General features: G+C 38.6%; 1 protein-coding gene across 1 annotated transcript; it reads right to left on the reverse strand.

Annotated features, from left to right (window-relative positions):
* Positions 1-416: 416 nt before the first annotated feature.
* On the reverse strand, positions 417-7,771 carry tagln3a (transgelin 3a). Its single transcript, NM_001103114.1, is given in 5 exon segments — positions 417-855; positions 2,935-3,037; positions 3,484-3,658; positions 4,757-4,968; positions 7,655-7,771. Coding segments are annotated over 4 exon segments (642 nt in total). The 5' UTR covers positions 4,937-4,968; positions 7,655-7,771; the 3' UTR covers positions 417-671.
* Positions 7,772-13,660: the final 5,889 nt, after the last annotated feature.

Consider the following 13,660-nt stretch of genomic DNA (forward strand, 5'->3'; position numbering starts at 1 on the left):
GTAGCTAATTCGTATGATCTCATTTGTACAATTTTGTACGATTTGCCTATCCCCAATGGCGGCTGTGCTTAGGGGCGGGGTTTGGTGCCATGCCTCCTTTTAAAATTTGTACATTTTCGCCCTACTGAACTCGTATGAATTAGCCACTAAACTGACAAAATGTAAAATAGTTTTCTCTGAATCGCACTTGCACAGTTTTGCAAAATTATCTTAGAACAATTTTACAAAGGTTTCTGCACAACATTTTATAAATGAGACCCCGTGTGTGTGTGTGTGTGTGCTCGCGCTTGCTTGGAGAAAATGGTTTGGGTAAAAGCATCAGCCAAATGCGTAATTCGAAATGCATGTCCAAAAATTCACAGATTGTCAGCTTACAATTGGTAAAGATCTACATGTTTGCTAAAATACACTTATTATTTTTTTAACGCCTGCACATTTTTAATACTGGTATTTAATTGGAAACTTTCACATTTTGGCTTTGATTTGTAACCAACAGCATTGGTGCATTATGGGTCAATACTTTAATGTGTATCATTTTAAACAGCCTTATCCACTGTTAATCTCTAAATATACACACACAAACGCACATGTACACATTCCTCCTGTAACTGGAGCACTAGATTTGGCTTTTCAGGCTCCAGTAGAGATTGAAACACCCAGCTGTGTAGTATTTAAGGATTGCTCTGGTCTCCATTGTGTCGTGGAGAGTCGTAGCGCATGATTTGCCGTGGCGTGCCGTATCCTACCATGCCAGATTGAGACGCTCCCCGGTTGCTTCCCATCTGCATCCCGATAACAACGCGACCCTGGCGCAGCTGCTCCTCTGAAAACTCACGCTTGTGGCCTTTGGTTTTCCTGAAACACAATTTAAAACATTTAAACACAGGTCTATTTGCTATGCAATCTCTAAGAGTTTTTGACTGTCAGTGTTGGGGAAAGTTACTTTTAAAAGCGATATATTACAATCTTGCTTTAGAAAGTAACTAAATATGAAAGTAACTAAGTTACTTTTTAGGCAAAGTAATATTACATTACATTTTTCATCTGAGCTGGGTTTTTTTGTAATACAAAATAATACTAATATTATATTACTAATATTAATACAAACTAATAGTACTTTTTAATAATACGTTTTTTTTTAATAATATATACTTCTTAAATTCTGTTTTTGAAAAATGTAAAGCTCTTTCACACCAAATCTTGCATTACTTCATAGAAAAGTAACTAAATATGGTACTAAGTTACTTTTTAAGCAAAGTAATTTTACATTTGTTCTTCTGAGATGGTTTGTTTGTAAAAATATAATACTGCTTCAAAGTAACACTATTATTAAATACTGATATTACTTTAAAATCTGTTTTCTCTAATTTGTTTTATAAAAAAAATATTTTTGCAAAATGTAAAGCTCTTACACCAAATCTTGTGTTGCTTCGTAGAAAAAATAACTAAATATGGTACTAAGAAAGTAATGTTACATTACTTTTGTGTTATGTTGTTCATCTGAGCTGGGTTTTTTGTAGTAATATAACACTACTTTATAGTATTATCATTTTACTAATATTAATATGTACTAATATTACTTTTTAATAATCTGTTTTTTAGAATAATATATTTTGTAAATTCTAGCTTTGTAAAATGCAAAGCCTTTTTACACCAAATCTTTGTTACCTTGAAGAAAAAAAAACTATATATGGTACTTAGTTACTTAAGGAAAGTAAAAGTAATCTTACATTAGTTCTTCTAAGATGTTTTTTGTAATAATGTAATACTGCGTTATAGTAACAGTATTATTATAATACTGATATTACTTTATAATGTTTTTTGCAATAATGTTATATCTATTTCTATTTTTGCACAATGCAAAGCCCTTTAACACCAAATCTTACATTCTTCGTAGAAAAGTAACTAAATATGGAAAGTAACTAAATATGGTACTTAGTTACTTTTTAGAAAACGTAATTTTACATTTCATTTGTGTTACGTTGTGCATCTGAGCTGGGGTTTTTTTGTAATATAATATAATACTTATAATATGTATATTATAATACTTTGTTGTAATACTAGTATTATATTACTAATATTGAAAAGTACCAATATTGCTTTATAATAAAGTGTTTTTATTTAAATAATAGATATTTTTTAAATTCTATTTTTGCAAAATGTAAAGCTCTTTTACACCAAATCTTGCGTTACTTCATAGAAAAGTAACTAAATATGGTACTTAGCTACTTTATAAGGAGAGTAATTTTACATTTGTTCTTCTGAGATGGTTTGTTTGTAATAATATAATACTGCTTCAAAGTAACACTATTATTATAATACTAATATTACGTTATAAACTGTTTTCTGTAATATGTTTTATAAAAATTCTATTTTTGCAAAATGTAAAGCTCTTACACCAAATCTTGTGTTACTTCGTAACTAAATATGGTACTAAGAAAGTAATGTTACATTACTTTTGTGTTACATTGTTCATCTGAGCTGTGTAATATAGTTTGTAGTAATACTAATATAATTTTATATTAAACCAAATCTTATGTTACTTTGTTCATTTGAGCTGGGTTCATTTTTTATCTTTATCTAAACAGGTAGTGATGTATTTGTCAAGTTGTCAGAAAAAATAATGTCATCTTTGCATTTAAAATGTCATACCTGAGCGAATGACAGTCATTATAAGCATGCATAAATACACAATTCACAAAGTGTCATGTCACAATTATGAAGATTCAATGACAGTCTTATGAACACCCCTTAAAGTAAAATGTGACCGAGAATTTACATTTCACAGACGGGCTAATCATTTTGCTTTCAGCTGTATCTTTAGAGCTCCCACACAGAGAAAGGCTCTGCTGACACTGAGAGTTGGTCCACTAGGGGTCTCAGATTTTCTCTGGCTAAACTCCAAACAAGAGCCACTGTTGTCCTCCAGCTCACCTGTGGAACCAGTCTGGGTCTCCACGATAATGACCGTCATCCTTCGTAAGAGCTTCACTTCCCAGAGCCATCAGTGTCCTCTGGACTGCAGCCATGTCCTTTCCTTTAAAACAACATAAATCAACATGAGACCTGTGACTCTCTGACCACTAAAGGCATCGTGTAACTTCCCATATAGCATTATATTAGATTCAGTGTGAAATCAAAATGAATAGTTTATTAGGGCTGCACGATATTGGAAAAATCTAACATTGCTAAATTTAGTTTTTCTGCGATCTGAATACAATTTCACCAGATGAATCGAATAGCTCTATTTAAAAAGATTCCATTCATTTAGATAGACAAATTATGCATGAAATATAATAAATTACAAGCATAAATAAATAAACAGAACAGAAAATTCAAACAGAATTTAAGCACAGAAACAATCAAATGTAAAATTGCACGGTCACCACTGTATAAAAAATAAAAAAAACAATTACGTCTATAAGAGTCCCCACTGGGATATAGGAACAAGTCTGTGTGTGTGTATGTATGTATGTGTTTTACCTTCCCACAGATCTACAGTCTGGAATATGTCTCCTCTGTTGACTCCGTATTCTTCAGCAAACTGCAGGAACTGGGAAATCTTCTCCATTTGTTTGAAGACCATCTTGGATTCAGTAATTTTCTTAATTGGCTCCTCACCGCTGGGATACAGACTGTTGATGAGCCGGCAGAGGATCTGAGAAGAGCCAAGGGAGGAAAATAAAAAAGAGGAGACTTTTGTTATTCACTTCTGCCAGGTCACTAATAATGCGATACGTTGTTGGCGCAATAGCCTAGTGCTTAGCGTGCCAACATATGGTGCAATAGCACGTCAGGGCGTCGTGAGTTCGAATCCCGGCTCGACGACATTTCCCTACCCTACCCTCTATCTCTCTCTCCCACTTCGCTTCCTGTCTCAATACTGTCCTATCTAGTAATAAAGGCCAAAAATAAATCTTTAAAAAAAATAATAATAATGCAATACGTCATCCTGTAACAGTGCTACTCAACTAGGGGGACTCTAGATTACTAAAAAACATTTAGATTGGGATTAATATTGTATTAATATTAATAATATTAATATAAGGGTGGTGTGGTGGCGCCTCAAAGCAAGAAGGTTGCTGGTTCAAGCCTCAGCTGGGCCAGTTGGCATTTCTGTGTGGAGTTTGCATGTTCTCCCCGTGTTGGTGTGGGTTTCCTCGTAAAAAGGGGCATAATAGGTCCCCTTTGAGATATTGGGAGTGGTTAACATATTTAACCACGCCCCTCTGACTGTCAGTTGACACCAAACAGAAACGTTGAGGAGGAGGAGTCTATTAGGTTGTAATAACTCTCCCAAAACCCATTCCCCCATCTTTCTGTACTTAACTACACTGGAAAAAATCATTCAAAGATGATTCCTTGGATTTACTCAATTTTTTTACGTTAAGTTGTTTTAAACAATTTATTTGCGCTGAATTTAAACAAACAAATTAAGTTGAACATTACTAAACTTAATTTGTTTGTTTAAATTCAACACAAATAAATTGTTTGCGACAGTCTTGCATGCAACACTTTTTTTCAGTGTACATCCAATCAGCTTTCAGTAGAAAAAACAAGCCACGCCCACTGTTTTCTCATTTACTATTCCGTTTCTCTAAGAACTGCATCACAATATGAAAAAAAAACAGTCACAGCTTCCGGTTCATGCGGACTTAAATTTAATTATACTCTATGAGATTTGTCATTTTTATTAGTATTAGCACTTTGGCCAATGCTGCGATGTAAAAATGTGCGATATAAACAAACAACATACTGTTCCACTCATGAGCCACTTCTGGAAGTTCTGTTTGCCAGGCTCTGGACGCTGCAGGTCATCTCCACACTGGATCAGGATCCAGTCCACCAGTCGAGATTCCAGCTCCGCATCATACTTCTGATCGATCTTCTCCTGAACCTCTCGGCTGAGCCCGTAGCTTGGTCCCCGGTTTGCCATGGCAGCTCTCAGACATTAACACTGCCGATGATCTGAAACACACATACAGGCTGGGTTTTTAGCTATATATGAACAAGTACTGGTTTCTGCCTACTCTAACCAGTGTTTCCAAGTCAAGTTCTTTCATTTTCCTTTCGGCTAAGTTCCTTATTCATCAGGGGTCGCCACAGCAGAATGAACCGCCAACTATTCCGGCATAAATTTTACACAGCGAATGCCTTTCCAGCCGCAATACAGTACTGGGAAATACCCATACACTCTCTAGAAACTATACTCTCATTCTGGCCTACATAATTAGCTGCCATACCATGACTGCAGCAGTGTTGCCGAGCTGGGGACTATTTTCAGGTGCTGCATAATATCATTGCCATGGCAGCTCTTAGACATTAACACTGCCAATGATCTCAAACACACACAGGCTGGATTTTTAGCTATTCGTTAAAATATATAGATAGACTACGTTAAATAAAGTATTAGTTTCTGCTTAGTGTTTCCAAGTCAAGTTATTTAATCTTATTTTCTAGCACCAGATCACACCAGAAGTCTTTCAAAGGAACACCTTTTTGACAATATGCTCATTTTTCAGCTCTCCTAGAGTAAAACAGCTGAGTTTTACCACTTTTTAATCCATTTAGCCGATCTCCAGGTCTGGCGGGAGCACTTTTAGCTTAGCATAGATCATTGAATCGGATTAGACTATTAGCATCTCACTTAAAAGGATCCTAAAAGAGTTTTGATATTTGTCCTATTTAAAGCTTGACTCTCCTGCAGTTACATCGTGCAGTAAGATTGACAGAGATTGAGAAGTAGGTATTTTATGTACTGATATGTCTAGGAACTATACTTTCAATCTGGCTAAAAGAATTAGCTGCCATACCATGAAGTAGCAGCACAATGCTACGTAGTTACCTAGATGGGGACTATATTCAGGGGCTGCATAATATCATTTCCATGGCAGCTCTCAGACCTTAACAACACTGTTGATGATCTAATACACACACACACACAGGCAGGATTTCAGCAATTATTGTCCCCGCCCCCTTTGAAAATCAAGAAATGTAATCTTATTTTCTAACACCGGATCACAACAGAAGTCATTTAAGGATCCTTTCAGAACAGAAAGCTTCGTGCAATGTATTTATGCAGTAGGCCTACAAAGCTGATTGAATAAACAAATCCGTCATTCATTCTTTTTCCTCCGGCTTAGTTCCTAATTTATCAGGGGTTGCCACAGCGGAATGAACCGCCGACTATTCCGGCTAATGTTTTACATAAAAATGCCCTGCCAGCTGCAACCCTATACTGGGAACACCCATATACTCTCACATTCACACACACTCATACACTACAGCCAATTCTGTTTACTCAGTTCACCTATATGTCTTCAGACTGGGGGAAACCGGAGCACCCAGAAGCAACCCACGCCAACACGAACATGCAAACTCCACACAGAAATGCCAACTGACCCAGCTGGAACTCGAACCAGTGACCTTCTTGATGTGGGGTGACAGTGCTAACCACTGAGTATCACTTAAGTTTAAGTAACAATTCACACCATTAACGAGTGGCTTATTACCTGCCTTTTGTTAAAAAATATTTGGGCCGTTCTTCAACTACTGCATTTTTAGCCTTGTGAAGTTGAGTAAAAAACTAACGTTCAAAATTAACGTAACATAGCCTCATAAGGGCAGTGGCGCATAGGTAGTGCTGTCACCTCACAGCAAGAAGGTCACTGGGTCGCTGGTTCGATCCTCGGCTCAGTTGGCGTTTCTGTGTGGAGTTTGCATGTTCCCCCTGCCTTCGCGTGGGTTTCCTCCGGGTGCTTCGGGTTCCCCCACAGTCCAAAGACATGCGGTACAGGTGAATTGGGTAGGCTAAATTGTCCGTAGTGTATGAGTGTGTGTGTGTGTGGATGATTGCCAGAGATGGGTTGCGGCTGGAAGGGCATCTGCTGCGTAAAAACTTGCTGGATAAGTTGGCGGTTCATTCCGCTGTGGCGACCCCGGACTAATAAAGGGACTAAGCCGAAAAGAAAATGAATGAATAAATTATGCAGTAATTAATGCACTAATTAACAAACAATCATGAAATAAGCTGTAATTAAGCTAGCCTTTATTCACATATGAACTCATCTGACTTGTAGTTAAAGATCATAATTTATAGTTTATAATTAGCAAATGTATTAACTCATCATTAGTTAATAATAAAGTCATGTTTAGTTAACATATGAACACATCATTATTCATGTACTGTTATTGTAAAGTGTTACCAGATTTTATATGGTCCCCAATATTCCAGAATAGCTGTATCTCACTCAAATATTTGCTTGTACAAACAATCCAGCTTACATTCAGCTTTATTTTGATCCATAAACGTCAATTTCCCACCCAAAAATGCTTTATGGTCCAGGATCACAAATTTGGTTTGGATAGCTAAACTAAAACTGCACATGTTTGTCCTTGCTATGCAACTCACGTCTATTCTCTCCGAAATAAGCCAAAGCATATGCTAAATATCATCATATTTATACTCATGTTTGAGATGATATACAGACCACAACGAGCGCGTTTGCATCATTAATAACTGCAAGAATGTCAATAAAATCACGAACGTCCCACACATTGTCGCCTAACTCATTCAATAATTAAACTGCGCATCACCAGCTTCCTCGGTTTAATATAGCGTGATTTAGCAGTCGCACATTAAGCTTCTACTCACTGGTGATGGAGGCTGTTTGTTGTTGTCCTCAGCCGTGTAATGTCCGTCTGTTGGCACCATGAGCAGCAGGGGGAGGAACGCAACTCAGCATCCGTCATTCACAGCAGCAGAGAGCATGGAGAGAGAGAGAGAGGAGAGGAGAGGAGAGGAGAGGAGGGGGGTGGTCTATACTGTGCGTGTTGCGTAATATGGCATGTTGCAGTATGTAAAACGCATCTAACGTTATCAGAGAGCCAAAAGGCGAGCAGAAGAATCCTGTGTGCAAGCGAAAGCGTCAGTGCGCGTACGTGAAAAATAGGCCATGAGCGCGCGCGCGCCCACACACACTCACAGCTTCACGCTGGCAGTCAGTGGCGCGTGAAATGATGGCGATGATGATGCCATCTTTAGATACTGTCAGTAAGGTCTTAAGATGCAGAAATACTTTATATCTGTGCACCTTTTTGAATGGTTGATCCTCAGTAATATTTCTTAAATAATTTTGAATGAATCCAGCAATGGTGTAGGATTTAGGCACCTAATATGCAGGAACATGTCATACAGCTTGGATGTCAAAATGATTAGCCCTCTTGTAAAGCTTTGATTATTTTAAAGATACTTCTGTGTTTTTTTAACTGACAGAAATGTGTTTTCAACACATTTTAAAGCTTGCCATTCTTAAAGTGCAGTTAAATGGTTAGCTAGATTAATTAGCCAATCATTGCAAAACAGTGGTTTCTTCTAGCCAGTCAAAACAAATTATAGTTCATAAAGGGGGCTAATAATATTGACTTTCATTCATTCATTCATTTTCCTTCAGCTTAGTCCCTTTATTTTTGCCACAGCAGAATGAGCTGCCAACTATTCCAGGATATGTTTTACACAGTTGATGCCCTTACAGCTGCAACCCAGTACTGGGATACACCCATATACTCTCATTCACACTCATAAACTACGGACAATTTAATTTATTCACATCACCTGTGTTTGGACTGTGGGGGAAACCTGAGCACCCAAACTCCACACAGAAATGACAACTGAGCCAGCTAGGACTCAAACCCATGACCTTCTTGCTGTGAGTATATATATATATATATATATATATATATATATATATATATATATATATATATATATATATATATATATATATATATATATACACTCACCGGCCACTTTATTAGGTACACCTGCCCAACTACCCGTTAACACTAGTTTTTACACAGAATGGGGATGATTTAAGGTGATTGAACGTGGCATGGTTGTTGGTGCCGTAACAGTAATAGGCAACAGTAACTCAAATAACCATTCGTTACAACTGAGGTCTGCAGAAGAGCATCTCTGAACGCACAACACGCCCAACCTTGAGGCAGATGGGCTACAGCAGCACAAGACCACACTGGGTGCCACTCCTGTGAGCTAAGAACAGGAAACTGAGGCTACTATTCACACAGGCTCACCAAAATTGAAAAATAGAAGATTATAAAAACATTGGTCTGATGAGTCTCTATTTCTGCTGCAACATTCGGATGGTCGGGTCAGAATTTGGCATCTACAAAATGAAAGCATGGATCCATCCTGCCTTGTATTAACGGTTCAGGCTGCTGGTGGTGGTGTAATGGTGTGGGGGATATTTTCTTGCCATACTTTCGGCCCATTAGTACCAATTGAGCATCGTGTCAACGCCACAGCCTACCTGAGTATTGTTGCTGACCATGTTCATCCCTTTATGACCACAGTGTACTCATCTTCTGATGGCTACTTCCAGCAGGATAACGCACCATTTCATAAAGCGTGAATCATCTCAGACTGGTTTCTTGAACATGACAATGAGTTCACTGTACTCAAATGGCCTCCACAGTCCCCAGACCTAAATCCAATAGAGCACCTTTGGGATGTGGTGGAACGGGAGATTCGCATCATGGATGTGCAGCTGGAAAATCTGCAGCAACTGCGTGATGCTATCATGTCAATATGGAGCAAAATCTCTGGGGAATATTTCCAGTAGCTTGTTGAATCTATGCCATGAAGGATTAAGGCACTTCTGAAGGCAAAAGGGAGTCCATTCCTGTACTACTAAGGTGTACCTAATAAAGTGGCCGATGAGTGTATATACAGTATATATAGAACTATTTAAACTATTTATTTTGTAGCATTCAAATCAACAAAATATTAAATATCATAAGAAGCCAAAGTGTTTACAAAAAACAGTAGCCAGATGGTTAAACTCCTATTCCTTACTTAAAAAAAAGGATTTCTTAGTCTAATTGGCCATATACTGTATAAGCACTTTACACTATAAGCGTTCCTGCAATCTAACAGAGAGAACTCTTTGGCTTCTGGCCTGATTACAAGCCTGAGATCAGCAGAACTGCATCAGCATCAGCAGCGTCCATTGACTTAATCAGTCGATGTTTTGTCCATATCAATCACTGTTGGCCTGTGTGTGCATCCAGCTGTGCTCTCCCAGTCCACATAGAGTCTGCTGTTCTCACTGTAGAGCAGGAAGACAGCTTTATTTCACTGCGGTTTGATTGCATTGTACTTTTGTACTTCACCGTCTCATCGTTTAGATTTAAGAGGTATACTCACTCTGCCAGAGATCGATCAAATACCATGTTTCCCACACAAAAAACTAAACATTTAATTGTATTTACTCAATTTTTTAAAGGTAAGTGGTTGCAAACAATGTATATTAACATTTGTTTGTCTAAATGTAACCTAATTACATTGTTTGCAACAACTTACACCTTAAAAATTTAGTAAATCTAATAATTTTATTTTCAGTGCATGTCCATGTACAATGGTCTTAAATAAGTCTAGTTTTTATTTGCCTGCCACACACACATACTCACACACGCCATGTTCCAGTACTGTTACTGAATATGGACAGACATATTACCCTGCAGCCCAAACTGAAGCTAAGTCAGGATGGGAGACCACATGGGAAAACTAGTTTGCATATAAAAGTGGTGTTAGTGAGGCCAACAGGGGGCGCTGTGTGAGTCCTAACGCCCCATTCACACAGGGCGCTTCCCATTCACTTTGTAAGGCGTTGCCGAACTGCATTGTGGATCTGTCGACGCCGCTTCAGAAGCGTTGCTCGCTGCAGAAGTTGGGACTAGCTCAACTTTTCAAGCGCCGACGGAAGCGTCAGCCAATCAGATCGCTGTATGCAAACACACCAGCTCAGACAGTGGCCTATTGCTGACTGAATTTCATTGGCTGACGCTTCTATGACGATAGCTTCAGCCCCAACTTCAGACACGCCTTCAGTCAAGCGTTGACGTTGAAGCCCCGTGTTAGAGATCTGCGCGGGACTAAATTTTGAATCCCGCTCCCGCCCGCACCCGCCAGGTTTTAGCCCGCGCACTAACACACACACAAGCACCAAGCAGACACACAGGCGTTTGCTGTTATATCAACTCAAAGGCTTGTAATACCATGTATCAAGTACCAATACCAAAAGGTTTTATATAAAGGTATATAAATACTGAGTCGCGCCAGCTCCGGGCCGCAGCGCACATTACTCTCGGGCCGATTCCGGCGCGGATGCGACAGCGTCGGCTCGCTTACGGCCGCCGCATCTGGCCTGATTGTTTCGGGCCGGAATCGGGCAGTGAGTCCACAAGCATCTGGAGTCCGGCAGCCGGAGCCGGGCTGAGTGGTAAGTCTCTGGCAGACGAAATCTAGCCGGAACTAGCCCGAGTGTATTTTGCTATCTGGAAATAAGCTCGCTCTCTCTCTCTCTCTCTCTCTCTCTCTCATTCTCTCATTCGCGCGCGCGCGCGCGCTCTAACACACACACACACAACCACCAAGCGCGCACACACACAGGCAAAGCTCGCTCACTCGCTCACTCTCTCTCTCTCTCTCTCTCTCTCTCTCTCTCTCTCTCTCTCTCTCTCACATTCTCAAAGCAATATCCGCGATGTTGCTAGACAGCCCGCTCCCGTCCCAAATTAAACCCGTTACCGACCGCTCCTGCGATTTATTCGGAAATTTATTCCCGCGCCGCAGAAATCTGGTCGGGTCCTGCGGCACCCGCGGGAATGCAGTACCCCGTGTGAATGGGGCATAATGCCCCAGTAAAGTAAAGGGGACTATACTGTAAGTGAGCACCGTCTTTTGGATGAGATGTTAAACCGAGGTCCTGTCTTGCTGTGGTCATTAAAAATCCCATGGCACTTCTCATAAAGAGTAGGAGAGTAACCCGTAAACCTTTACCCATCATGGCTTTCCATGCCATTTTTTTTTTTTGATTGGCTACACAACCAAACAATGACTTGCCTAATTAACCTAATTTGCCTAGTTCATCCAGTTAAACCTTAAATTGCACTTTAAACTGAACACTAGTATCTTGCAAACAGTGGTGTAAAGTAAGTCAATACAAATACTCTAATTACTGTAATTGAGTGGTTTTTCTCAGAAATTGTAATTTACGAAGTAGTTAAAAAATGTGAACTTTTACTTTCCCTGGAGTACATTTTTATTGCAGATTTGTACTTTTACTCCGCTACTTTCCTTCAACCTGAAGTCACTACTAACTTGTCTATGGGGATTAGAAAATTCAGTCCTGCGATTCCTGTCCAATCAAATCACACATAGAAGGTAAATCGCATCATAATAAACAATCTCAAGAGATGGGTGATTTACAATTGCAGCCAACTGTTTGGAAGCATTAAAAATGTCCAAAATGTTCACATGCATTGACCCTAAGACTGTTTAGATGCATGTCACTGATGAGAAGATAAAGGATGTTTACTGTATAATGACCGAAATGTCCTTAAACACCCAGCAGGCACAAGACGTCAACATGACATCAGATTGATGTTGTATCCCAACATTGGGGTTGACGTTGCATTTTGTTTGTTCATCAGGATGACGTCAATGTCCAACGTCCAACCTAAAATCAACCAAATATCAACGTCTAATGACATTACAGCTTGACATTGAGTGGACGTTACAAATATGACGTCAATAAATGTCAGTATGACGTTAGTTTAAGATGTTGACTCGACGTTGGATTTTGATAACTTTCTAACAACCTAAAATCAACCAAATATCAACGTCTAACGACATTACGGCTTGACATTGAGTGGATGTTACCAATATGACGTCAATATGACTTTAGTTTAAGATGTAGGCTCGACATTGGATTTTGATAACTTTCTAACAACCTAAAATCAACCAAATATCAACGTCTAATGATTTTACAGCTTGACATTAAGTGGACGTTACCAATATGACATCAATAAATGTCAGTATGATGTTAGTTTAAGATGTTGGCTCGACTTTGGATTTTGATAACTTTCTAACAACCTAAAATCAACCAAATATCAACGTCTATTGACATTACAGCTTGACATTGAGTGGACGTTACCAATATGACAGCAATAAATGTCAGTATGACGTTAGTTTAAGATGTTGGCTCGACTTTGGATATTGGTAACTTTCTAACAACCTAAAATCAACCAAATATAAACGTCTAACGATATTACGGCTTGACATTGAGTGGATGTTACCAATATGACGTCAATATGACTTTAGTTTAAGATGTAGGCTCGACAATGGATTTTGATAACTTTCTAACAACCTAAAATCAACCAAATATTAACGTCTAATGACATTACAGCTTGACATTGAGTGGACATTACCAATATGACAGCAATAAATGTCAATATGACGTTAGTTTAAGATGTTGGCTCAACGTTGGATTTTGGTAACTTTCTAACAACCTAAAATGAACCAAATATCAACATCTAATGATTTTACAGCTTGACATGACTTTAGTTTAAGATGTCGGCTTGACATTGGATTTTGGTAACTTTCTAACAACCTAAAATCAACTAAATATCAACGTCTAATGACATTACAGCTTGACATTGAGTGGATGTTACCAATATGACGTCAATAAATGTCAATATGATGTTAGTTTAAGATGTTGGCTCGACGTTGGATTTTGGTAACTTTCTAACAACCTAAAATCAACCAAATATAAACATCTAATGATATTACAGCTTGACA

The sequence above is a fragment of the Danio rerio genome, chromosome 5 (genome assembly GCF_052040795.2).
Source record: "Danio rerio strain M-AB ecotype USA chromosome 5, GRCz13ab, whole genome shotgun sequence".
Classification (NCBI taxonomy): domain Eukaryota; kingdom Metazoa; phylum Chordata; class Actinopteri; order Cypriniformes; family Danionidae; genus Danio; species Danio rerio.